General features: G+C 46.2%; 2 protein-coding genes across 10 annotated transcripts in view; both read right to left on the bottom strand.

Moving 5' to 3' along the window:
• Window positions 1–26,205, bottom strand: part of ARMCX1 (armadillo repeat containing X-linked 1) — a 37,489-nt gene extending 11,284 nt beyond the window's left edge. For 3 of the 9 annotated variants that reach the window (XM_040621111.1, XM_040621110.1, XM_040621119.1), the window contains exons 1-5: window positions 26,094–26,205; window positions 25,512–25,584; window positions 24,671–24,749; window positions 24,240–24,323; window positions 12,388–12,568 (exon numbers count right to left, since the gene is read on the bottom strand). The gene's annotated coding sequence lies outside the window, so the exon portion shown is untranslated. Of the gene's footprint in view, window positions 1–12,387; window positions 12,569–23,867; window positions 23,959–24,239; window positions 24,324–24,670; window positions 24,750–24,960; window positions 24,980–25,511; window positions 25,585–26,093 lie in introns of those variants that run through there. The other 6 variants (XM_040621112.1, XM_040621114.1, XM_040621115.1 and 3 more) reach the window with 6 other exon arrangements.
• Window positions 14,818–23,403, bottom strand: ARMCX4 (armadillo repeat containing X-linked 4). Its single transcript, XM_040621121.1, has 5 exons — window positions 21,462–23,403; window positions 21,150–21,311; window positions 20,784–20,999; window positions 19,884–20,633; window positions 14,818–18,956 (listed from the first exon to the last, which is right to left on the bottom strand). Exons 1-5 carry the CDS (start codon window positions 23,370–23,372, stop codon window positions 15,162–15,164), a joined length of 6,834 nt encoding a protein of 2,277 aa, XP_040477055.1. The 5' UTR covers window positions 23,373–23,403; the 3' UTR covers window positions 14,818–15,161.
• Window positions 26,206–27,564: the final 1,359 nt, after the last annotated feature.

The raw sequence follows: 27,564 nt of genomic DNA, 5'->3' as shown, positions 1-27,564 counted from the left end.
ACCCTGATGTAGTGACTCTAACCTTCAATCCTATCTTTATTGGATTTCTGCATTTTCCCATTGACCAGAACTATTGGGCCACTGAGTACTAAGAGGTGCCCTAATGGTCTCCAAGCAAACTTCTCCTATTCTCATTGTATGGCAGCAACTCTATTCCCGCTTGGTAACTCAATCACTCCAGCCAGTACAGTAACCCCTTTCTCTGCCTGTCAGTTCAATTGCATAAGGAAACCAAAATGGCCAGGTTGCAGTTTCAGCTTTCAGTTTAATGGAACCATGGCCTTATTCCCTGGGGAAACATTCATCCCTTGGAAAATAGAACCTCCAAACCTGCTGAGCCCAAAGTTGTGGAGACAAAAATATATTTTTTTTCTATTGGGTTAGTTGGTGTGATAGTGAGAGGGGCCACTCCCTCCTCCACCCCTTCATTCCCAGACTTGTGTATCCTCACTATGAGGGAAATACCACCATATATTGGCCACTGGTTCTAAAGCAGCCATTGTATTCTTGTAGTATAGCACTTTCAACATGGAACATCTGATCCTATAACTAAGCTTTCAGTAATTCATTTACTTTTCTATCAGGCAAGCTGCTTCTGCACGATGAAGTAAGTAATAGACTAGTGAATCTTTGGATACAGCTCCATTATTGTACTTCATCTACCATGAAATGAGTTTCTTGGTCAGAGACAATACTGTTACCTAGGATAACCCGATGATGATTAAGGCATTCTGGTGGCACTTAGGAATCATCATGAGCAAAGCAGATAAATGTGTGTCCAGAATATTTATTTCCATGAAGAAAAATTTCTGTTCTCACCATGATGAAAGGTGTCCCATATAATAATCCTACCACCATGGGGCTGACTGGTACCCCCAGGAAATACTATCTTATTGTATTGAATGGTTCTTCATAATCTTATTTTCTTATCGGTTTGGGCACTTAGCAGTGTTAGTACAAGATCAACCTTAGTAAGTGGAAGTCCATGTTATTCAGCCCATGCATAGCCTCCATAATATTGGTGCTAATCTAATACAGCTAGCACAAAAAATAGGGACCATTATCACTATTCTATTTACTACAATGCTATATTGAATTTGATAATATTTTATTTTGGACTTTTGCATTATATTTATAATTTAGATTGACCGCTGGTTTACTTTTTTAGTTCTATTCCTCTTTGTTTGGGTATAAGTCTTATGAAGCCTTATAGAATTAACTGGGTAGATTTCCACCTTTTCCTATGCTCTGGAACACTTTAAATTATTTTTAAAAATTAGTGGATCCTTGGTGATGTTGTGGTAGGAAGAAGAATGTCTCCTCAAAGATGTCTACATATTGAAACCTGTGACTAAGTTACCTTATATGGCAAAAAGGACTTTGCAGATGTGATTAAGTTAAAAATATTGAGATAGGGAGATTATACTAGATTAGCTGGATGGGTCCAATGTAATCACAAGCGTTCTTTTTAAAATTTTTTTTTACAAGGGCCCTTATAAGGGGGCAGAAGAGTCCTATAAGATGTGATGACAGAATCACACATCAGAGTGACGTGGGGTGATGGGCAAAGGAATGAAAGCAGCCTCTAGAAGGTGGAAAAAGCAAGGAATGGATTCTCCACTAGAGCATCCAGAAGGAGCATAGCTCTGTCAACCCATTTTAGACTTCTGACCTCCAGAACTGTAAGATAATGTGTCTTGTTTTAAGCCATTGAATTTTCAATATTTTGTTACAGCAGCAGTAGGGAACTAATACAGTGTCGTTACTGTTTTCAAAAAACAGAAGTTTTTTGTTTTTGTTTTTGACCTGGATATTAACCCTATCTATTGCCTCTCCTTCATTCCTGAATTCCAGATTTCCCCCTGGTATCATTTCCCTTTCGGCTGGAGACCTTCCTTTAGCATTTTTTTTTTTTTTTACAACATGTCTGTGGGCAACAAATTCTTTTGGTTTTCCTTCATCTGAAACATCTTTATTACATCTCCATTCTTGATGTATAACTATGGTTTGGCAATTCTTTCCTTTAAACACTTTAAAAATGTTTTTATTCCACTATTTTCTGACCTTCATTGTTTGTGATAAGAAAACTACGGTCTTTCAAATTGTTGTTCTCCTATAAGTAATGTGTTATTTTCCTCTAGCTACTTTCAACATTTTTTCTTTACTTTTAGTTTTTAGTAGTTTCATAAGATGTGTCTAGGCATGGTTTTCTTTGAGTTCATCCTGCTCAGGATTTATTGACCTTCATGAATCTGTAAATTGATGATGTTTAAAACATCTGGGAAATGTTTAACAATTATATCCTCAAATAATTTTTCTATTCTAGGAGGGGCAAGCCAAAAAGATCAGGAAGTGCTGCTATCCCTTCCCAGCACCATCTCACAGAGCAGGAGTAGTGTCACTCAGGTAAAAGCAGGTGCCTGCTTTCAGCTCCGGTGCAGTGGTTCAAGGGTTCTTCCCAAGAAGAAAGGCAGGACACATGGATAAGGAATGCTGCAGCTCTGCCTGAAGGAATTGAAATAATTTGGAAAAGGTGCTAGAAAATTCCATGCATTTTGACAAGCATTGTCAAAAAACAACGGAGATCTTGGTGGAGAGGCTAGTACCACTAATATAAGAAAAATGTTAGAGCAGTCACAAGTTTCCTAGAGAGAATCAGGGAAAGAGACAACCAATAAAAGCCCTCTTGAGATCACATAAAATTGTGGGGATCGGGAAGACTGTGTGTATATGCTAGGCTGCATCCTTTTAGGAAAATTAGAGAAAGACATGGAACAGGCTTGAAGGGATTCCCCAAGCCACACAGAGACCCATAAACACAGGGCAAAAGCCTCACTGGCACAAAGAGCTTAAACACAACCTCTGACCAAGCGCTGACTAAATCATAAGCTACTCTGACCCAGGGACAAATCCTAGAAAGCCAAGATTAAAAATAAAGTCACAGTCATCCTTGGCAGTCTGAAAGAATGTGTGAATGTCCAAGGCTATATCCTTTCAGGAACAATTAGAGAAGAAAACTCCAAGCTACTAGTCTCTAGCTCAATGGGAGAGAGGCAAACTATGTGAACTCACTGAAACGTGAGAGCAGCTACACACATATCTAATGATAAAGGGTAAATATCTAACTGAGGGAACTTAAGCACAACCTTTGACCAATAAGTGACATGCTAACCCACAGGCAAAACCTAAGTAGCCAGGCTAAAAGATAAAAACAAGGGGAAAAGACCTGAGCCAGGACATCAGAGATGCACACTACGAGTATGTGGGGGGGAATAAACTTCACAGAATTAGTCCCACCAAGTCAACAAACAAACAAACAAATGACCACTGAGAGGAGCATCAGTATCCAGGGTTGCTATATTACCTAAATATCCAGCTCTCAACAAAGGGTTAAAATACATACAACTATATAGGAGACATAAAAGACAGTATAAATATATTTTGTAGTAACTCTATTTTTTCTATTTGATTTAAAAGAAAACTTCATAAAGCAATATGAATAAATCTATGTTGATGTGCATACAGTGTATAAAGATGCGATTTATATGATAATAACAATGCAAAGGAGTGGGTAGGGAATGAAGCTATTAGGAGCAAAGATTTGCAATTAAATTGGTATTGATCTGAACTCGATTTGTTAAGTCGTTCGTTGTAATTCCCAGGACAGCTACTAAGAGAATATATTTTAAAATATAATAAAAGAAATGACAAGCGAATGAAAATGGTAAACTAGCCAACATCTACTTGACATAAAAGAAGGCAAGAGTGGAGAAACAGGGGAACAAAAAGGACATAAGTCATATAGAAAACAAATAGCAAAGCGAAATAAGTCAATCAGAGAAAGAAAATTATCATATGATCTCACTCATATGTGGAATTTAAGAAACAAGGCAGAGGATCATAGGAGAAGGGAGGGAAAAATAAAACAAGATGAAATCAGAGAGGGAGACAAACCATAAGAGACTCTTAATCATAGGAAACCAAAGGGTTGCTGGCGGGGAGGGGGTGGGGGGATGAGGTAACTGGGTGATGGACATTAAGGAGGGCAAGTGATGTAATGAGCACTGGGTGTGATATAAGACTGATGCACCAATGTCCTCTACCTCTGAAACTAATAATACACTATATGTTAATTCATTCTATTTAAATTGATTGCTTAAATAAAAAATGAAATGTTACTGTGAAAGAAAAGAAAAGAAAGCAAATAGCAAAATGGCAGATATAAATTATAACTTATCAGGGGTTGCATTACATATAAATGTATTAAACACTCCTATTTATTTATTTATTTATTTAGATTTTATTTTTAAGTAATCTCTACACCGAATGTAGGGCTTGAATTTATAATCCCAAGATCAAGAGTCACATGCTCCACTGACTGAGCCAGCCAAGTACCCCTTAAACACTTCAATTTAAAACCAGAGATTGCAGAATGGATTTTTAAAATATGATCTATGCTACCTACAAAAGACATTTAGAATCAAAGACACAAACAGGTTGGCAATCAAAGGATAAAAAAGTTATACCATGCAACAGTAACCAAAAGGGACCTGGAATGGTTATATTAATACCAGAAAAATTAGGCCTTAAGACACACATTGTTATTAGAGACTAAGAAGGGCCATTTATAATGATGAAAATGTCAATCTATAAAGAAGATATGACAATTATAAATGTATATGGACCTAATGACAAAGCCCCAAAATACATGAAGCAAAAACAGAATTGAAGGGAAGTGAAAATATATACAAGGAATAACAATAATATATGCCAATTTCTAAGTACTACTGAGTGCTTAATCATTTAATTATCACAGCAATCCTATAAAATAGATATTGTTGGGGTGCCTGGGTTGCTCAGTCAGTTGGGCATCTGCCTTTGGCTCACATCATGATCCCAGGGTCCTGAGATCAAGTCTGCATTGGGTTCCCTGCTCAGCGGGGAGTCTGCTTCTCCCTCTGTCCCTCCCCCTCGCTCGTCCTCTCTCTCGCGCTCTCTCTCTTTCTCGCAAAAATAAATAAATAAATAAACAATCTTTTTAAAAAATAAATAAATAAAATAGATATTGTTATTTTCATTCTAAATATAGGGAAAGCGAGGGAGAGAGAGATTAAGAGATTTACCTAAGATCACACAGCTATTAAGTGACAAAACCAGGATTTGAAGCGAAGCTGTCTGGTGGCTTCTATGCTCTTAATTATTCCTTCTTATGGTTCAGCTTTGAATAATATTTACACAGACAAAATATAAACACTTAATATTGATTTAATAAATAACAACAATATATTAGGAGAATGTGGGAAAAGTGTGGTTATATATGGAGTGGGAGGTATAAGATAATTGAATCTTTCCATTGTAGGAAGTCATAACTGATGTATAAAAATTAAAAATCAAGAAATAAAAGTGTAAATCAGCTATTTAGAAATATGGAGGTGATGCCAGAAGAAACAGTTAAAAGATTTCAAAGTGATTGTCTCTGAGTAACAGAAATCTGGCCTGGGAAAGGATGAAGGAAATTTCTAGTGGATTTTTCTTGTTGCTGCTCTAAGCTTTACAGTACTCTGTAACTACAAAAATTACATTTTAAAAAACCATGTTCTGGAACTAAACATAGAATAGGACTCCAATTCCGTGTAAATAATGTACAGAAAACTTGAGGATTATTATGGACGATGGAATGTGTGCATCTCCCCAAAATTCGTAAGTTGAAGTGTTTACCCCCAGTGTAGTCTGTATATGGAGATGGGGCCTTTAAGGAAGTAACTAAGGTTAAATGAGGTCATAAGAGTGGGTCCCTGATCTGACAGGATTAGTGTCCTTATAAGAAGAAATACCAGTGTTCACTCACTCTCTCTCTAGGCACACACACGAAGGAAAGGCCATGTGAGGTCATAGCAAGAAGGTGGCTGTCTACAAGCCAGGAAGAGAGCTGTCAGAGAAACCAAATCTACCAGCACCTAATCTTGGACTTCTGAGCCTCCAGGACTGTTAGAAAGGAAGTGTCTGTTGTTTAAACCAGCCAGTCTGTGGTATTTTGTTCTAGCAGCCCAAGCAGACTAATATAAGGACATTATGCTAAATGAAATAAGCCAGTCACAAAAGGACATTGTATGATTCCACTTATATGAGGTAGTCAAATGCATAGAGTAGTCAAATTCATAAAGACAGAAAGTAGAACGGTGGTTGCCAGGGGCTGAGGGAGGAGATCATGGGGAGTTAGTGTTTTATGGGTACAGAATTTCAGTTTGGAAAGATGAAAGAGTTCTGGAAATGGATGGTGGTGACGGTTACACAACAATGTGAATGTACTTAATGTCAATGGACCATACACTTAAAAGTGGTGAAGATGGTAAATATTTTGTGTACTTTGCCGCAATTTTTTTAAAGGGAAGAAAAAGAATGTATAGAGATACGTGCTGTAATATTGATGGGAGGCCATATCCTCCATTTCAGTTCTGCACTCCTTTCTGTCCAAGTCCCACATGTATTGAGCTTTCTCAGAATTCTGTCCTTGGTTTTTCAATCTGTATCCCTTGCTGGGGCTACCTGACTCACTCTCTGGCTTCAGTTATCATCTAAAATACGTATTTTTTAAAAGATTTTATTTATTTATTTGAGATAGAGAGCACGCGAGTGCACAAGGAAGGGCAGAGGGAGAAGCAGACTCCCCGCTGAGAAGGGATTCCCGATGCGGGGTTTCGATCCCAGGATCCTGAGATCATGCCCTGAGCCAAAAGGCAGATGCTTAACAGACTGAGCCACCCAGGCACCCCTAAAATACATATTTTTAGTCAGACCTTTATCCTGAGCTCTAGATCCACACTTTTCAAATAAACACTGAACCTCTCCACTTGAAAATCCCATAGGCACCTCAAATTCAAATAGTTTAAACCAGATTCATTCCCTTTCCCTCTCAAATATGCTCCTTCATGTTTGAAAAATAAAAGGGAAAGAGAAATGTTAATAGCCTTGCTGCCTCATCCTCTACTCCAGATCGTACTCTCTCCCCTATACTACACTGCCTTAAGGGTCAATCAGTTTATGTGTTTCCCAGAAATGGGCCTTTTTCCCAAGAAAAACTGCATTTTCATTTTCAAAAAGTGGTGTTAAACTCTTCCATGACCCAGCAAGGCCTCTAAATCCAAAACCTTAAACCAACCCCTGAGCCCTGAGTCTGCTACAACACTAGAGTAAGAATCAGGTTGTGGGGCCACAGGGGAACCCAGAACTAGTTTATAAGACCACTTAACTCTCCAAATTATCTAGGAATGTCATCCACTGCTATCCTAGCCTCAGCCTTACCCTTAGAACTGGGCATGAGGGACCCTCTCTAAATCCCATGTTTTGAGGGGTCCTGCATCTCTCTCTCTCTCTCACACAGACACACACACACACACACACACACACACACACACACACATTAAATAACACATGGGTGCCTGTGTCACACAGGATCTGGTGCTCATTGTTGGCACAGTGCAACTTATAACTCTAAACATCTGCACTTTGACTAGTACTGTTCAGGCTCCAGGAACATACTTCTCCACATCTGTTTCCCTCTATCTTCTAAATAAAAGTCAACTGTGTCCAAATGCCATGACCATGCGTGGATTGTGTCACTACTGACCCAAGAAACAGACATTATTTCAGAAAGCAGGGAAGATTCAAGCGGTGGAAGCACTTAATGGAAGAGAAAAAACAAGCTAACTTGTCAAAGCCTCCTCAGATAACACAAATGCAATAGGTTTCTGTTGAACAAACTATCATTCCCCAATAGTGCCCATTTTCTTGCCTGTCTTTATTTTCCAGTCTGTGGCTCCAGAGGCAATAAAAAATTAGTGCAGTATTTGCACAGTTGCAGAGAGAGGCTAAAGAACATTTTACAATATTGAACAACTCATATTACTCTTGATTTTAGGGTGAACAGGATAGATAGATAGATAGATAGATAGATAGATAGATAGATAGATAGTTACAGATAGACAGATAGATGATAGACAGATAGCTTTAACATGCATAAAGCATTGTCACAGATTGGATGTTCCAGGAAGCAGATTCTGAGACAAAGATTAGAGTAAAGAAGGTTTATTGGGAAGTGCTCCTGGGATCAACATTTATGGAAAGAAAGGGAGGAAAGCAGCAGGAATGAAAAAAGGGATAAATCAAATTTTAGCATACCATCAGTGGAATGCCTCAGCATTTTTAGAGTGAATTATGAAGACAGAATGAAACTCCAAAACTACCATAGTTAGGGCCAAAAGGGCCAGGCCTTTATACACAGCATCAGTGAGTCACCGGACGTGAGCCACTCTGAGAAAGGGACATGAAGCAAGATAACTCTCAGCTAATGCAATCCCGAAAGTGGGCCAGCAGCCACACACTCTCTGATGGCAGCGTTCCTAACAACTGAAGTAATAAGGCCTCAACTGCTAAAGGGAGCTCTGGGCAAGGCATTGCTGTGTCCACTACAGTCCACCCCTTGTGCCTCCCAGATCCACTTCACTGAATTATGGGATCAGCTCTTCCAGGAGTCTGATGGGTCTCTCTTCCTAGGAGAAACTTAGGACACACTACACCCCTCAATACTGCAGCTGGTCTCAAAGCCTTCCAGTAACAATTATAGATCCCCATCAGTCTTAAGGTCTTGGTGCTTTGCCTGGTGGTATGACCCAGATCCTCATTCCTGGTCACCACGGCTTTCTCAGGCTGGAGTTGCTATACTTGCTGATACCCACATACCAAGCCCACCAATCTAAGAACAATGTTTGGGCTTTTCCTTCCTAGTCAGCTTGTCAAGAGATCTCCCAGGGCACCTGTGTGGTTCAGTAGGTTAAGCGTTGGCCTTCGGCTCAGGTCATGATCCTGGAGCCCCACATCAGGCTCCCTGCTTAGCGGGGAGTCTGCTTCTCCCTCTACACTTCACCCTGCTTGTGCGTTTTCTCTCTCTCTCTCTCTCTCTCTCTCTCTCAAATGAATAAATAAAAATCTTTAAAAAAAAGAGATCTCCCAAGGGGCCACAGGTGGATGGTGAGTGAATAATGCTAGTGCATCATCAGTGGAGGATCTGCTATCATGGAGGATCTGCTCTTGCTGATTGTGTAGGGGCTTGTGTTCTCTAGTCCTGCCTGTGCTTGATCCTGTGTGTCAAACTTCCATCTGGTTGCTGGGCCTGCCCACCCTTACACCTTGGTGGATCTGACAGCATTCAGTTCATGATGGGCAGTTCTAGTTGCCTGGCCACTTGATGTCCTATGGTCAAGCATTCTGTCTCTATCAGGATGCAGTAGCTTGTTAGGAGCTGTTTATAAAAGCTATATAATCCTCCACCATGTATGGCATGGTTTGCTCCAGAACCTAAATTCTGGACTAAGTTCTGACTTTCCCTCTAGGGCTTATCAAAAACCCCATGTGGCATCTTTTGCCCACACAGATACCTCTAATGCCATAGGGTCTGTCTATTGTATGGAGCAAGTGGCAGGACTACTTGAAACCACAGCCTGGACCTGCTATGGGACCTTCTCTTGCTCTAGGCTCCACTCAGAGCTGTCAGCTTTTTGTGTCATCCAGTATATGGGTAGAAAAAGTAATCCCAGGTGTGAAATGTGCTGTTTCCAGAACCCAAAGAAGCCTACCAGGCGTTGAGTTTCCTACTTTGTTGGGAAGGCGAAAAATGCAATAATTTGTCCTTTAATTTAGGAGGGGATCTCCTGGCGTGCCCCCCAGATCATTCAACCTCGAAAACCTGCACTTAATGTAGCCAGCCCATGGATCTTTGGAGGGTTTATCTCCCACCATGGAGAGTACATGTGTCTCACCAAGGCCTCCAATGTACTAACCACTTCTTACTCATTTTGGTCTAATTAGCATGATGTTGTTAACAGAGTGGACTAGTATTATATTCAGATGGTCCAGATATCTCCAGAGTGTAATATGACAGAGGACAGGAGAGTTAGTAGACCCTTGAGGAAAAACTATAAATGTATCCTGTTGTCTGTCCTATATGAATATGAACTTTTTCTGATGTTTTATTCTGTTGGGATGGAAAACTACATTTTCCAAATCAATAGCTAATTACTAGATATCTAAGGTCATGTTATTCTGCTTTAGCAAAGATATTATATCTGACACGGTGGCCGCACTTGTATCACTACTGGGTTGAGTTTGCAATGGTCTGTCATCTACCAGGCTCTGCCCACATTTCGCAGGGGCCCAAACTGGTGCATTAAATGTAGAAATGATGGGGACCACATCCCAGCATTCTTTAGGTCTTCAAAGGCAGCACTAACTTCTGCCATCCTCCCCAAGATGCTATATGTTTTCATTTATTATCTTGGCCGAGGAAGGTGAGGGCAGTTTCAGAAACTTCCACTTTTCATCTGCAAATAGCTCTGACTCCACAGGTCAAGAAACCAATGTAAGGTTTGTACCAACTACCAAAACGTCTATTCCAATTATACATTCAGAGAACAGGAATATAGCCATCAGGTAGGTTTGTGGACCCACTGGAGCCACTGTGAACCCAACACAGGCCAGGAGTCCACTTCATACCAGGCTCCCATCCGCCCTTATTCTAAGAAGGGGGACACGATGACATTTTAGGTCTCTGGGTGTATCAACTCATAACCAGTGTCCATTGGTCCTCAAAATGTTTGGGTATTCCTCTTTTCCCTGCATACAACTACACACATAAATAGAAGGACTAGAGAAATCATTACTACACATATGTTATAGGGTTCTTCTTCCTGGGCACCCCAGCCTCTCCTTCAGCCTCCCCTTCAAACAGCGCACCCTGGTTCAAACACTGACTTAGGATCAGAAGCTGAGCAAGGAATTGTGACTTTTTACTGTCCTTCAGACTCTTGACCATCTTTGATTTCTTTTGGTTGTTCATGTTAAGCACAGATTGTTGGCTGCTTATTTTCCCCAGGGCACTATGTTACATTGACCACATAATCTACTAACTACCTCTTAACCATCCATTCACCAGGAGCATTGTGTTCTATTAACCATCCCCACAGCTCTCTGCAGATCAGCATCCCCCCCATCACTCTGACCCGGCAGTGCAGTATGGTATTTGCGTCCACCTGACTTCTGATGGTCAGGCCATCACTGTTTCTATCAGTGATCCTCATCCTGTAACACCCTCTCCTACTCTGAGCCCTGGCCTGCAGAGCCGAGCCAGCACTGAACTTCTTAGCAAAGCTGCCATTGCTCTCACCAGTGCGTTCCTCATAGCTTTAGCAAATAGTGTGCCTTTTGGGTCCTCCTGCAGAACAAAGTCCTCCAGAGGGTTTTCTGGACACACATAATATATTTATTTTATCATTCCCACTTCCCTGAGCCTTTAATCCTTTCTCCCCCATCTGCTATAACAACTTTGGCATTTATACTTCACTTAATTCTCCCCCCCCCCCGCCCCCGCACTCTGAGAAGCCATTCTAGTATTGAGTTTACATGATCTCCTGGGGTCTTTCCCAGGATGTTAAATACTGTATTTTGGGAGAGAACTCTCAAAACAATTTTCCCTTATTCAATTTTATATTCCAGCTTCCCTGATCAAGGCCCTCAGAATTCAGTCCTGTGCTTCCCCCTCAGCACCTGTTAGTACATGCTGGCTAGGTCCTGTAGCTTCTTCTTGGGGTAGTCCCTTTCCTTCCTTCTTAGGCCCATCACATCCCCAATGAAGGTATGCTGTGACTTAACTTTATATATAGGCCCAGTGGCCAAGATGGGAAGTGGGGCAGATTCTGAGGGAAACACATACTATATTACAGGAGAAAGGGCTCTGCAGGATCGAGCAAGGTGAAGCACTAGCCCTTAACAGGAAGGAGTGGGACACTTCTGAATGCTCAAGGTGTCCAGGAAAATCTAAGGATACAAGATTTTTAGGGATGTCAATCCAGAAGTCCCCATCCCATGTGCCAGGGTCCCATTCCTTCCTAACCAGGGTCCTGATCTTGGCATAGCAGACTTGTCTCAGTTGGGATTTTAACTTTCTTTGAAGCTTGCTTTCCGTAAGTCCTAGGCCTGGTCCTCAGATTTCTCTACCGTCTACCTGGAAAAGACGAGGGCCTCTTTATACGCTATGAATGAAACCCTCTGGCTTTCACATATAGCACTTAATATAGCACATATAGCACTTAATTGTGGACTAATTTAATTTGGCTTTTCATTATTTTTTTTTTTCTAGAAGTCAATTGAGCATAGAAATAGCTACCCAATTTTCTGGCCTTCCTTATATTTAATATTTCCCACATAGTTCTTGAAATTCTGCTACATAGAACCAGCTAATGCATTCCCTTCCACCACTGCCATCCCAGTTCGCCATCAGCGAAAGCTCTAACAATTCCTTGTCACCTGTTCCAGGTTCTTATCTACTCCACCTACCATCAGTGATGGGGTCCTCATTGCCAGCTGGCCAGCAGGTGAGTCATCTCCAAAATTTCATCACAGTGTATGCTTTCCTGAACTATTCCTCATACCAACTGTTGTAGATTGGCTTCCTGGAGAGCAGACTCAGAGTTCAGCATGAAGGGCTTTTATTAGGGAATGCTCTTGAGATCAAAATCTGTGGAAGGGAAGAGAAGGAAGCAGGATTGGACAGAGGGAGAAGTTAAGCTGTCCCTTTTGGGGCAAGAAGGACATGTCAATCAGTCATTGGGTGGAAGTACCCCAGGAAGAGGGTATGACCTTGGGGGAGGTGACTTTCCAGTTGAGGCAATTCCTGAAAAGGGATGACAGCTGAGGGCAGTCTGTTGGCAGCACTCCTAGCAACTAAATAATAACCTCTTTATTCCTGAAGGAGGATTAGGGCAGCAGATTGCAGAATCTACCACAAGCGTGACATCATTTTTTCCACCAGAAATTTAGTGGCTATTGAATAATAGAATTGACAACAGTTTTACTTTTAAAATGGTGAAAAAGATTTAAATTTTCAAACATTTACATGGACATTTACAGCTTTATTAAAATATTTATTAAAATTTTAATTTATACCTTCCAAATATCTAGACATCAATATGTGAGCCTCTATTTACACTTTTACTCTAGTTCCCTGAAATACTACTGACAGGTCTGCTTAGCCCAAATCCATCCATTTCCTCTTGGTAAATTATGCAAAAGCTCCTATTGTGTATTATATAAAAATCAGAAAATATGGGGGCGCCTGGGTGGCTCAGATGGTTAAGCGTCTGCCTTTGGCTCAGGTCATGATCTCCAGGTCCTGGGATCAAGCCCCACGTCGGGCTCCCAGCTCAGCAGGGATTCTGCTTCTCCCTCCCCCTCAGCCTCTCCCCCTGCTTGTGCTCTCTCTCTCTCAAATGAATAAATAAAATCTTTTAAAAATCAGAAAATACAAATGAGTAAAAAACAGGTAAAATTACTCATTAACCTAACACCCATAGGACACTATTAACGTTCTCAGAGTATACACCAAAGCTCATATATGAGATGATTTAAATATATATTTTTTCTTTATAAAAAGTATAGCATGTGCTCTTGCAGCCTATTTTCCCTATTTAAGATTATATGCTGAACTTTTCCCAAGTAAATAAGCGTAGATGCCCATCACCATTTTCAATTGCCGCAAAATGTTTCAATGTGCAGACACACCCTAATTTGTTCAGCCAAGTGCCTATTTTGAGACACTTGGGTCATGCACGTTTTCACTCTTCGAAACAGTATGAAGATGCACAGCTTTGTACAAGCCAATTATTTGATAATTTTCTATAGATAAATTTCTACAAGTAGGATTACTGGCTCAAAGAGCATGCACATCTTAAAGGCTTCTGAAGCATGGATCCAAAGGGACCTTGTACCAATGTATGCTCCCACCAGCCCACTTTGAAAGCGCCCCTCCCACCACACCCTCACCACACTCTAGCGTGGGAGAGAGGTGGGTCTTCTACAGTATTGATGCCAACACCACTCTCAATGGTTCCATAAAGGCTCTGCCTCAATCAGCCTTCTAAAAGAAATCTGATAGAAGCACTAAACGTTGTTCTTTCTTCTATTATTCTTTCTTAGTATTTCAAAATAATAACTAATGTATTTACTTACATAGACACCAGAGTTGGCCAAGAAAGAGAATGCTTTCCAATTCAATGCCACCGGGACCCTAAAATAAAATTGTACCTCTCTGTATGCCCTCAAGATATGTTCCATCACTTCTTTGTTTAAAGTCTCTCACTTCCTTCCTTTTGCCATTCCCATGGCCAGTAGTGAAGTCTCACACTTTTATCATCTTGTGCCTGGACCACAGCAGTGACTTCCTAACTGGTGTTCCAATCTCCAATGGCCACGCCAGTGGCCACCCTAACTCTGACCCATCCTGCACACAAATCAGCTACATCCTTTTCCTTTCATTTTCATTCTTGTCACAGAAGGCTTTGGGGTCTAACAGGGGTGGATGGAGTAACATTCAGACACCTCAGTTTAGCAATCAGGGATCCTGCATGAAGGGGCTCCCAGACTGATGGATTCCATTTCCCATCATTCCCCTCCCTCCCCACACTTGAAACTCCAGGCAGGCCAGCCTCCTCTCTGGAGCGGAATTACCACCTCCACGCCTTTCTTCCCACCACTACTCCCTCCTCCAATGCTCTCCTGCCCTTTTTATCCTATCCTTCAAGCCCAGTTTACCTAAATGTCCCCCTCCTCTCTACAACTTTGCCTCAGCACGGCTGCCTGCAGAAGTTTCTGCACAGATGGGAAGGGTTTGGCCACGATCAGGGGCTTGTGGTTTTATTAGTATATTTTTGTTTCCATACATCTTGCCTTTCCAAATAGATCATAAACTCAAGGACAAAGATGTGTCTCTTTTTTCTGCTTAAAACACACAACTTTATTGATAACATAAAAATAAAGTCTCAAATGTATAAACATAAGTCCACACAAAGGACCAAAAATTACCTTACTTACGAAGAATCAGGTCAGTTTCTGCTCATGAAGCATACTAAAAATATCTCAATCCAGACAAGGTAATAATCAACACACGTATTTTCAGTACAAGTTTGAATTCATTTGGTGTTCATAAAGTGATCCAGCTACAGACCATCACAAGTAACATCAGTTTCAAAGTTGTAATGCAATTTACAGCGTGCATTACACCAAGACTGCAAACCCAAAATATTACTCAAATTTGTTTGGGAACATACAACTAATCAGAGTTTACTTAATAATAGCTCAACTCTTTCTTTCACCTCAGGGTCACTGTACTCCGCTGCCAAGACTCGGAGTTTCTTGGCACATGCTTTAGGTCGGTGGAATATGAAATAAAGGGAATTTTTACTGAACTTGTCCTGGGTAAATACTTTTGCCCTTCTTTTAAAATGATAATTTATATTTTCAAATAGTGAAAGAGCATTAAGAATATTCTCTTTTGTCTCTTTCTTGCTAAAGATATTAATCAGTGATGTTGGTGCATTGGCGATGAGTAAGTCTTTTGTCATAGATGGATTTTTAGAGAAATTCAAAAGCATTCCCAAAATATGGTCTTTCGTTTCTCCACTTCCCACAGTTAACAAACGAAGAAATTCTGAAATGTAATTTGTAACCATATGCTGATATTCACTAATAATAGTCAAATGCTTTATCAATCTTAGTCCAGCCAGCTGTACGTTTGAATTCAAGGGATAGGTGACCGTGTCTTCACATACTTGGTTTAAGTATGTTTTCACCTTCCTATGATTTTCAGCAGCCACTGAGATGTTATTCAGTGCATTTAAAGCCTTCTGCCTAACACTGGGATAGGGATTATTGAGCAAACTTTCAATAATTGAGATTCTACCTGCATTACGAATGACTTCATGGGAAAACGGATATTCGGGACTGTTATAAAGAGCATTGTTGGCTATTTCATGAATAGAAGGATCTTCAGTCATCTCAATCATGCAAATGAGTTTTTCAAGCTCTCGTGGATCCATATTAGCTTCGCGTTTACAGCGACAGGTCCAGGGCTGAGTTTTCTCCTCATACCTGATCTGCTTTCTGAGCTCATCTTCAGGTGGGAAGCAGGACTCATTTTGGTATGGAAGTTTCATTTCAGTCCAGATCATGGCTCCTGCCCAGGACCCCATTCCTGCCCCAGGGACCATGGATGGATATGTGCCTCTTGACTCAGCTGACTTTTTGGCTTTAGTCTTAAGTGCAGGTTTGTCCTCACTTCTGTTTTCATTACCATCCCAGAACCAAGGCCTCTCATCAGCTCCCCCGCCAGTTGGTGCCTCGAGCTTATCCTTGGTGCTGGCATTATCTCCAGCTCCGTGCTCAAAATTGACACTTCTCTCCCTCTTGGATCTGAACTCATTACTCTTCTCGCTGTCGGCCCAAAACAAGGACCTTAAACTGATCTCCTCAATATCAGGGCTGGATGCTCTACTTAGCTCATCCTCCTCTACATCCTCAGCCAAAGTCCACGGCCCCATGCAAGCCTCTTCTTCAGCCCCAAGCCTAGACCCTGTAGTGGCCGCATCTCCGTCCCAGAGCCAAGACTCCTTCCCGACCTCTGTCCCAGCGCCAGCCTCAGCCCCAGCCCCCAAACAGGAATCCATACAGGCTGCCTCTTCAGAGCTGATCCAGGACCCAATACTGGCCTTATCCTCAGCCCCAAACCTGGAACTAATTTTAGCCTCTTCTTTAGCCCCTGATCTGAATTCAATACTGGCCTCGTTTTTACCTCCAGGTTTGGATATAATACCAGCCTCTTCCCCTCTCCTGAAGCAGGACCCTGGACTAGTCTCAGCCCCAGCTCCAAACCAGGATCTTTCATTGGCCTCCATCTCAGCACTGATTTGGGGTCTTCCACTGGCCTGGTCACCAGCCCTAGCCCAGGGCCCTCCACTTGCCTGGTCCTCAGGCTCCAGCCTAGACCCTCTGCTGGCTTCATTACCAGGCCTAGACGCAGCCCAAGATTTTCCACTAGCCTGATCCCCAATGCCAGCCTGGGAGCCTTCTCTACCTGCTGGGTCCTCAAATCCAGGTTTGGAACAGCTATCAACCTCATCCCTAGCCCCAGCCCAGGACCTTCCACTGGCCTGACTCCCAGTGCCAGTCCAGGACCCACCACTAGACTGGTTTGCAGGCCCTGGATTAGATCCTCCAACAGACTGGTCTTCAGCACCAGACCAGAACCCCCCTCCACTGGCTTGATCCTCAAATCCAGGTTTGGGACAGCTACTAGCCTCATCTCCAGTCCCAGCCCAAGACCTTCCACTGACCCGACTTCCAGTATCAGCCCAGGACCCACCACTGGGTGGGGTCGTGGGCCCTAGTCTAGACCCGCCAATAGCCTGGCCACCAGCCCCACCCCAGGACCCACTTGCATTAGCCTGACTCCCACTGCAAGCACAGAACCATCCCTTGGACTGATCCTCGGGCCCCAGCCTACATTCTTCACTGGCCTGGTCCCCAGTGCCAACCCAGGAATCTCCAACGGACTGGTCTCTGGGACCCAGCCTAGACCCTCCACCAGCCTGGCCCCCATTGTCAGCCCAAGACGCTCTTCCACTTGCCTGCTCTTCAAATCTAGGCTTAGTCCCACCACCAGCCTGATCCCTAGGTACAGCCCAGGTCCCTCCACTGGCCTTGTCCACAGCCCCAACCAAGAACCCTCCACTGGCTTGGTGCCCAGAGTCAGCCCAGGACCTTCCACTGGACTGGTCCTCAGGTCCCAACCTAGGCCCTCCACCAGCCTGGCCACCAACCCTAGCCAAAGACGCTTCTGCATTTGCCAGATCCTCAAACCTAGGCTTGGACTCACCACCAGACTGATCACTAGTCCCAGCCCAGGACCCCCCACTGGCCTGGTCCACAGTCCCAACCAAGAATCCTCCACTGGCCTGATTCCCAGTGCTAGCCCAGGACCCAACACTGGACTGGTTCACAAACCCTGGCCTAGAACCTTTGTTGGCCTGCTCCCTAGCCCTAGCCCAGGACTCACCAGACTGGTCCACAGGCCTCAGCCTGGACGCTCCACTGGCTTGGTCTGCAGTGTCAGCCCAGGATACATTTTCACTGGCCTGATCCTCAAATCTAGGCTTGGATCCACCAGACAGATCACCAGTCCCAACCCAGTACCCTCCACTAGTCTGCTCCATATCCCCAGGCCAGTACCCAATACTAGCCACATTCCCAGCTCTAGCTTCAGCCCAGGACCCTCCATTAGCCTGCATCCCAGCCCCATCCTGGGACATTCCACTGGCCTGTTCCTCAGCTCCAGTCCAAGACCCTCCAATGGCATCTTCCCCAGCCCAGGACACCCCACTGGCCTGACCTCCAGCCCAGGGCTCCCCAACAGCCTGGTTCCCAGGGCTAGCCCAAGACCCCCCACTGGCCTGGTTCTCAGCCCCAATCCAGGATGCTCCAATGGCCACATCCCCAGCCTCTGACAAAGAACTCCCACTGGCCTTGCTCCCAACCCAGAGCCCCCCACAGGCCTGGTCCCCAGCTGCAGCCCAGGATGGAAAACCAACTTCATTTTCAGCCTTAACCCCAGCCCAGGACCTAACTGACTTATCACTAGCCCCACTCCAGGACTCAATACTGGCTTCATTCTCATCATCAGCCCAGGACATGCTATTCTCCCAGTATCCATCCCTGGCCTGAAACCTAAATTTGATCCATCGCTCAGAAGCAATCCAATCCTCAATACCAATCCCATTCCAGTAATAGTCATGGACCCTAGGCCGAGTCTTTCTACAGGCCTGAGTGCCTATCCCACCCCCACTCTCAGAAGTGGGCATGGCCTCAGCCTTGGGCTTTGCAGAGCCCTCATCTCCTGTGGCTTCTGCCTCAGCCTCAGACTTGGGTACAGCCTTGTCCTTTGTCCCAGGTAAGATCTTACTCTGGGAATGGGCCACAGACTGAGGCTGGCCAGAGCCCATCATATGTGCCCCAGCCTCTACCTTAGACTCAGCGTTGGTATTTGCCCTGACCTTACTTCTGGCACCAAGGAGGGCCTCATCCTGAGAAATGGCCACAGCCTGGGGTGAAAGACAGCCTATTGTATTTTGCCCAGCCCCTGCCTTAAATACCACATTGAGATTGTCCCTGACCTTATTTCTGGCACCAAGCAAGGTTTCACCTTGGGAATTAGACATGGCTTGGGGTTGGGCAGTGCCTGTTATAACTGTTTGAGGCAGAGCTGAACACATTATATCTGGCCTAGTGCCTACCTTAGACATCGCATTAGGATTGCCCCGGACCTTACTCCTGGCACCAGACAAGGTTTCCCCTTGGGAATTAGACACAGCCTGAGGCTGGGCAAAGCTTGTTGTATCTGCTCCGGCCTCTACCTTATACACAGCATTGGGATTGCCTCTGACCTTTTTCTTGACACTAGGCAAGGCTTCATCCTGGGAATTGGCCACAGCCAGGGGCTGAATAGAGCCTGTTGTATCTGTTTGAGGCTGGGCACAGCCCATTGTATCTGCCCTGGCCTCTGCCTTTGACACAGCACTGGGATTGCCCCTGACATTCTTAGTACCAAGCAAAACTTCATCCTGGGAAGTGGCCACAGCCAGGGGCTGAATAGAGCCTGTTGTATCTGTTCGAGGCTGGGCAGAGCCCATTGCATCTGCCTTGGCCTCTACCTTACACACAGCACTGGGATTGCCCTTGACCTTATTCTTAGTACCAGATGAGGCTTCACCCTGGGCATTGGTCATAGCTTGTGGCTGGACAGAGCCCACTGTCTCTGGCCCAGTGTCTGCTTTAGACACAGCACTAAGATTACATCGGACCTTACTCCTGGCACCAGGCAAGGCTTCACCCTGGGAATTAGACACAGCCTGAAGCTGGGCAAAGCTTGTTGTATCTGCTCTGGCCTCTACCTTAGACATAGCATTGGGATTGCTGCTGACCTTATTCTTCACACCAGGCAAAGCTTCACATTGGGAATTGGCCACAGCCTGGGGCTGAGCAGAGCCCACTGTATCTGGCCCAACCCCTGTCTTAGACACAGCATTGGAATTGCCCCTGACCTTGTTCTTAGTCCCAGGCAAGACTTCACCCTGGGAATTGGGCACAACCTGAGGCTGGGCAGAACCTGCTGTATCTGGCCCAGTCCCTGCTTTAGACACAGCATTGGGATTGCCCTTGACCTTATTCTTGACACGAGGCAAGGCTTCACCCTGGGAATTCGCCACAGCCAGGGGTTGGGCAGAGCCTGTTGTGTCTGTTTGAGGCTGGGCAGAACCCATTTTATCTGCTCTGGCCTCTGCCTTAGACACAACACTGGGATTGCCCCTGATCTTATTCTTAGTACCAGACAAGACTTCACCCTGGGCACTGGCCACAGCCTGGGGCTGGGCAGAGCCCACTGTATCCGGCCCAGTCCCTGCTTTAGACAAAGCACTGGGGTTGCCCTTGACCTTATTCTTGACACCAGGCAAGGCCTTACCCTGGGAATTGGCCACAGCCTGGTGCTGGGCAGAGCCCACTGTATCTGGCCCATTCCCTGTCTTAGACAAAGCATTGGAATTTCCCCTGACCTTGTTCTTAGTCCCAGGCAAGACTTCACCTTGGAAACTGGCCACAGCCTGAGGCTGGGCAGCGTTCACTGTATCTAGCCCAGCCCCTGTTTTAGACACAGGATTGGACTTGCCCCTAACCTTATTCTTGATACTAGGCAAGGCCTCACCCTGGGAACTGGCCACAGCCAGGGGCTGGGCACAGCCTGTTGTATCTGTTTGAGGCTGGGCACAGCCCATTGCATCTGCCCTGGCCTCTGCCTTAGACACAACACTGGGATTGCCCCTGATCTTATTCTTAGTACCAGACGAGGCTTCACCCTGGGCACTGGCCACAGCCTGGAGCTGGGCAGAGCCCAATGTATCTGGCCCAGCCCCTGTCTTAGACATGGCATTGGACTTGCCTCTGACCTTATTCTTAGTACCAGGCAAGGCTTCACCTTGGGAATTAGACACAGCCTCAGGCTGACCAGAGCCTATTGTATCTGGCCCAGCCCCTGTCTTAGACACAGCATTGGAATTGCCCCTGACCTTGTTCTTAGTACCAGGCAAGGCTTCACCCTGGGAACAGGCCACAGCCAGGGGCTGCGCAGAGCCTGTTGTATCTGTTTCACCCTGGGCAGAACACACAGTATCTGGCCCAGTCCCTGCCTTAGACACAACACTGGGCTTGCCCCTGACCTTGCTCTTGTTACCAGACAAGGCTTCACCCTGGGAACTGGCCACAGCCTGGAGCTGGGCAGAGCCCAATGTATCTGGCCCAGTCCCTGCCTTAGACACACCACTGGGATTGCCCTTGACCTTGTTCTTAGTACCAGGCAAGGCCTCACCCTGGGAACTTGCCTCAGTCTGGGGCTGAGCAGAGCTTGTTGTATCTGTTTCAGGCTGGACAGAACACATTGAATCTGGGCCAGTCCCTACCTTAGACATAGCACTGGGATTGCCCCTGACTTTATTCTTAGTATTAGGTGAGGCTTCATCCTGGAAAGTGGCCACAGCATGAAGCTGGGCAGAGCCCATTGTATCTGGCCCAGCCCCTGACTTGGACATAGCATTGGAATTGCCCCTGACCTTGTTCTTGGCACCAGGCAAGGCCTCACCCTGGGAACTGACCATAGTCTGAGGCTGTCCACAGGCCCTGAGCTCTGCCTTAGCCCCTGACCTAGAAACAGCATTAGGATCACCCCCGCCATCAGCCCTGGAATCGGGTAAAGCATCAGCTTGCGTCTTGGCCCCAACCTGAGGCTGCACGCAGGTTTTCATTTCTATCCCGACTCCTGCTTTACACTTGCTTTTGCCTTTTCCCTTAGTCTTAGGTCTAGTACCAGGTAAGGTCTCAACCTGGCTCTTGGTGGAAGCCTGAGACTGTGCCTTTGTGTCTGTCCCAGCCCCTTCCTTAGACATCGTGTTGGCATTGCCTTTAGACTTAATCCTGCCATCAGGAAAAGCATCAACCTGGACATTGGCCACAGGCTGAGGCTGTGCATAGAGCTCCATGTCTGTCCCAGCCCCCATCTTGGACATGGCATTGGGATTGTCTCTGGTCTTAACCCTGGCATCAGGCAAGGTCTCAGACTGGGAATTGGCCCTCAAGTTTGCCCTGGCCCCAGTTTTAGACATGGCATTGGAGTTGCCTCTACCTTTAACCCGGGCGTCAGGGATAGCCTCAGCCTGAGCACTGACTACAGCCTGAGGTTGAGTAGCAGCCCACGTGTCGGCTCCAGCCATTGCCTTAGATGTGACATCAGTGCTTCCCCTGTCATCAGCCCTGGCACCAAACATTGTCTCGCCCTGTTTCTTGGCCGCAGTCTGAGGTTGTGTAGAAACTCTCAGATCTGCCCCTGCCCCTGCCTTACACATGGCATTGGTATTAACCCCAGCATCAACCTTTGCCCCAAGCATAGCCTCAGCCTGGGTCTTGGCTATAATCTGAGGCTGGGCAGAAGCCCTCATGTCTGCCCTAGACTCTGCCTGAAACCTGGTTTTGTGATTCCCCTTGACCTCAACCCCAGCACCAGGCATGTTGTCGACCTGGATCTTGGTCACAGCCTGAGATGGTGCACACGACCTCATGTCCACTCCAACTTCAGCCCTGGACATGGTATTAGGATTTCCCTTAGCATCAACTGTGTTAGCAGGCCTGGCCTCAGACTGAGTCTCAGCCACACTCACAGTCTCTTCCAGGGCTCCTGCCTTGGTCTCAGCCACAATTCCAGTCTTATTTATGGCACCCATCTTGGACACTTCCCTGATCACTCCTAGGACCTCGCTCCGTGTCACCATTACTCTGTTCATCCCTTTTTCAGCCAGTATACGAGCTTCCACTTTGGTCTGGGTCATTACTTCTTTCTTAGTCTCTGCCCTGGCAGCCAGTACCCAAGCTTTAGCCTTGGTCTGGGTCACAGCCTCTTTCTTGACTACTCTCCCAGCCTCAGAGTCCGTTTGAGTCACGGCCTCTTTCATAGCCACTTCCCCGGCTTTGACCTGGGCCTCAGTCAGAGTCACTGCCTCTGTCATGCCCACTGTTCTGGCCACTGTTTTGGCCTCTGATTGTATCTCTGCCTCTGCCTCAGCCATTGTCATGGCCTGAGAGTTGGCTTTGGGTCTGGCTTTAGCAGGGGTGGTAATCACTACTTCAGCCCCAGCCCTACCTCCTGCTTCAGTTTCTGCTCCAGTGGTGGCCTTGGGTCTAGTCTCAGTCTCTGTCCCAGCCATGGCTTCACCCATGGCCAAGGTCTGGTTCTGTACCCCAACCACAGTCTCCATCTTGACTCTGGACCCATTTTTGGCAAGTGTCCTCACACTCCGGGCTCTTCCCTTGGTTAATTTGTAAAGGTAGTAGCAGGTACCAGCCCAAACCACCAGTCCTGCAGTCACCCAGCCCACTTCCTGAACGCGACCCATGTAATCACCCCCACTGAAGGCATGAACAAGGTACAGGGGACTCAATCAGGATGGGGAAAGAGGGTAGTAGGTCTGGGTGTAGGCCTGTGAAGGCGCTGGTCTTCAGCCACTTAAAGGCCACTACAGCTGCCACTGGAGGTGGACCTAGAAGTGGAGGAAGGAAATGGACTAAAATTTCTCTTCTAATTTTGTGCCTCATACAGATAGATACACAGAAGGACAGGAAGGTGTAGAAATGATGTGCGTGGTGGGAGAAGAGGATGATGAGCAAACTCTCTCTCCATCCCTTCTATTTTCTCCCCTCCCATTTTTCCCAGTGCCCAACAATGTTCCCCTAAGGTACATCCATATACATTTCCTTACACCAAATGAATAATGGAAAAGATGGTGAGGGGGACTGACTATGAATGGGAGAGACTGAGAAGCACTCAGACCTTGATTTTTACTGGACCTACTCTTGTCACCACTCCCAAAGGTCCCCACCCTCATACCAACCTGTAATGATCAAGGCAGTTCCCTCCTCTTTCCTTCTCTTGATTGGTGATATACCCTAAAGTAGATCTATTAACTCATGAGATCTGTGGACCTAGAGACAGACAGACAGACGGAGGGACAGATGGGGCTGGAGATTTTGTTCTTGATGTGACAGGCATATTATCAAACTACCTTTCTATCTCCCTCAGCTCACGCCACTCTCCATACCAAAATAAAGGTGAGAATGTGGAGTAAGTGATGGGGATGGTAGGAAAGGTGGCTGGGAAAGGGACAGGCTGAGGACACTCCAGACTGACATTGACCACACTGGATGCACGCTGATCTCCACCAACCCACCCTGGAGGTCTACCCAGGCAGTTCCCATCCTCTTACCAGTCTATACTGATCAGGGGCAATTTCCTCCTTGTTTCTTTGCTTCCAGTAATCTCAAGCCCTACAGCAGACCTGCAGGCAGATCTATGGACAAGCAAACAAACAGGAGGTAATAGACACCAAGTCCTCACAGAACAGACAAGCACCCTGATCCCTGATCCCGGTACCTGCCTTGCCAGAGCCCATGTCCAGTTTGCTAATGTGTCCCATCTTGTGATCTCTCCAGTCTTCTCTCAGTCACACTCCAGCCCACCCTTACCCCACTATTCCTCCTGTTTCCTGCCCTGAAATCAGCAGGGGATGTAGCAACACTGTGGAAATCGGGCAGAGTGTAGAAGAGGCAAAAGTACCGTCCACTGCCTCTCAAGTCTCAGCCACCTTCTGTGCTCACCCTCTTGTTATTCCCAGGTGCTGCCCACTTTCACACCAACCTTCAACGGTTCCAGGCCAGTCTCCCCCTTTCCCTGGCTTCCAGTGGTAAACAGCCCTAGTGTAGGCCTATGGGAAGACCTAGGAACAAACAAAGAAAAAGGGGGGGGGGAGGTAACTGTTGAGTGCTTGTGACATCCCAGCATCTAAAACAGGGGTCCCAGTACCTGACTTACTGGATCTAGAGACCCACTCTCTAGCAAGCAGAACCTGGGGCTTCCCCAGCACTGAAATGGGCAGTGTGTAAAAGGGAGGCAGGAGAAATAAAAGGGAAGAGACAGGGGCAAATTACTTTAAAACCACCTGTAGGATTCTAAGGTTTCTCCCAAAAGTCCATCATTTCCTTCACCAAGGTGCTCAGACAGGCGAGCGAATCTGGAAAACTGGAAAACGGAGAGAGAGAGATGGAGGCCCCCATCCCCTACTCTAGAATCAAACATAGCCTACTGCCTGCCATCTACCTCCCCTTAAACCCATCTCTAGGAGACTCCAGCAAAAGAAGTGAGGAGTGTGGGAAGGCTTTTTCTTCCACAAAATCGCTATCCCTCCCGGCAGAGGCTATCTCAAAAAATAAGTAAAGTTCTTTGATACGACCATTGGTATTTTCTTAATAGTATCTGCAGTGCGAACAAAAGCATCCATGGAAAAGTTTGCTGTCTTTACTGGTCATCAACGTACAATTTCAGTTAAAACCCCTAGGCTTAGTAAGTACATGCAGTTTAGGGAAAGTCCCCTAGTTAGCCCCACCCCACATCCCAACAGGACAGCGGCGCCTAAGTTCCTGTCGTAGAGAATTCCTACAGGACTTCAACCGTTCAAAGGCCGGGCCGTGCTCACACTAACCTCCACAGATCCCGTGCAGTTTTCTTCTCGCCTTCTTCCCTTGCCTCGCCACAAATTGTGCCACACGGAACTACTGTCCATCAGACAGGAGAGAGTAAAGGCACTGAGTGCTTGGACCAGCACCCAGGACACAGATCCCAGTACTCACCTTTCGGGATTCAGGATCCCGGTTATCAAACGTCCGTCCCCGCACTCCCAGACGCCACCCCCACCAACGCCACCGTCCAGTCACCAAGGCCCACCATTTTCTCTGTAAACGCCACGGTGGCATGTCCCTTCCACTGACAGGAGCAGGAAGCTGGGCGGACGTGTGCGGTCAACGATTAGAGTCAGAGAGGATGGGAAATCTCAATCTCCGCATTTTCCTCTAGAGACACTCCCCCCCGCCACCCCCAGCCAACCATCCGCCCGGTCAGAGCCCAAGGTTCCCGGCACAGACGGAGACAGGGGGAGGGGACTCGGGAGAATCACAGCGAAGTCCCCTGGAACTTAAGCCCGCTTTGTCCCCCATCCCCGAACCGGCCACCGGGGGGAGGGGGCCGCTGCCGCCCTGGCCTCGAGCGCGGGCCCCGGAGCCCTTACCTGTTCTGCTTGCCTCGGGTCCGACGCCAGCCCGCCAGGCGCAGGGCAGCGGGGAGCCGGTACCCAGACGGGAGTGACGACTGCACCGAAGGCTGCGTCGCTCTGCAGCTCCGGGTCACGTGAGGGCGCGCGTCACCAATGCTCTCTCTCCCCCTCTCTCTCCCCTCCCACCCCACCCCCTCCCTGCGGGGAGTTCTACGGGACCCTGCCCCCCACCTCCGCCCTACCTAGCTCCCCCTCCACCGGTCTGTGAGCCGAGCCCCAAAGCGCACCGCCTGGTCGCCCAGCTCTGTCCCCTCCAATGTGGGGGCCGCCTAGTGTGGCCTCACCGCTTTGCGGTGGGGGTTTGCCCTTCTCTGGTTACTGGGGAGGGTCTGCATATCTCCCTCCCCCAAGCCTCGGCTCTGGCCTTTTCTCTTGGAGAAATCCTTTTCTCTCTTTGGCTATAAGACTAACACTCCCCATCGGGTGCGTTGCTGCACCAAAATGGGCTTGGGAAGGGGCGTCAGAAAAGGAAGCAGAGAGTGCAAGTAGATGCTTAACTTTGTTTTTATAATGTTCTTCCCCGCCCCCACCTAACATCGCATTCATTGTTTTTGCAATTGGGAAATGCAGGCAAGCCATTTTCATTCGACATTTAAAAATGAGTTCGTAAAAATAACAAGACTCATCTGTTCACGTTATTTTTTGCCACGTTAATTGCTGTAAACGATTTCAGTTTTCAAAACATACTAGTAATTATTGACATTTTATGGACAAAATTTTCCTAAACAAAACCAGCACGTTTTCAATGTGATCTATAAATTAATCTGCGGGAAGACATTCAGTTTTCTAAAACTGGCAATTTCCCACAAGTGATTTGAAGACCTTTTCAAGTTCTGGCTGAACTTACTATGATCTTGTGTCAAGTGTCTGAGAACTTCTTCAGATGACTCCTGGATGATTGAATGAAGACCCAACTCCTGATGAACCCAGTGCCTGAAAACTGATGACTTCCCAGATTAACCCGCTTTCCATTCAAGGGACTTTATTTGGATTTTACATAAGCATGTGATCAAATCGGTCTCATCACAGGCTGAACAGGACCAACGGCTCTCCCAGTGATGGAAATGAGGCTTAGCAGGTGGAATTTTCATTTAATCCTGCCACGGGTGAGCTGTCTCCAGGATCTGTGCTCACGTCCTGTATGTCTGTCACCCTAGCAGCAGCTAGTGCTCACCATCTTCCAGGGGCGACAGCGCTGAGGGTCTGTGGGTGACTGTGAATCACTGCACCACCCCTGAAATCTGTGTCATTCTTCCCTCACAGCAAGCGTAGTTTGCAGGATGCCAAGCAGTCAGCACCAGCTGAGAAAGGCCTTTTCACTCCCTGCCTTGTGTTACAATTTCACTGCAGCACCCATACAAGCCCCTCAGAATAATCCCAGAACTCAGGGACAAAGTATGCAGGAGTTAGTCCCCAGACATTCAGC

Source organism: Ursus maritimus, unplaced genomic scaffold (genome assembly GCF_017311325.1).
Source record: "Ursus maritimus isolate PB19 unplaced genomic scaffold, ASM1731132v1 scaffold_4, whole genome shotgun sequence".
In the NCBI taxonomy this organism is placed as follows: domain Eukaryota; kingdom Metazoa; phylum Chordata; class Mammalia; order Carnivora; family Ursidae; genus Ursus; species Ursus maritimus.
Note: the sequence above shows the minus strand (reverse complement) of the source record. Positions and strands in the feature narration are given on the sequence as shown.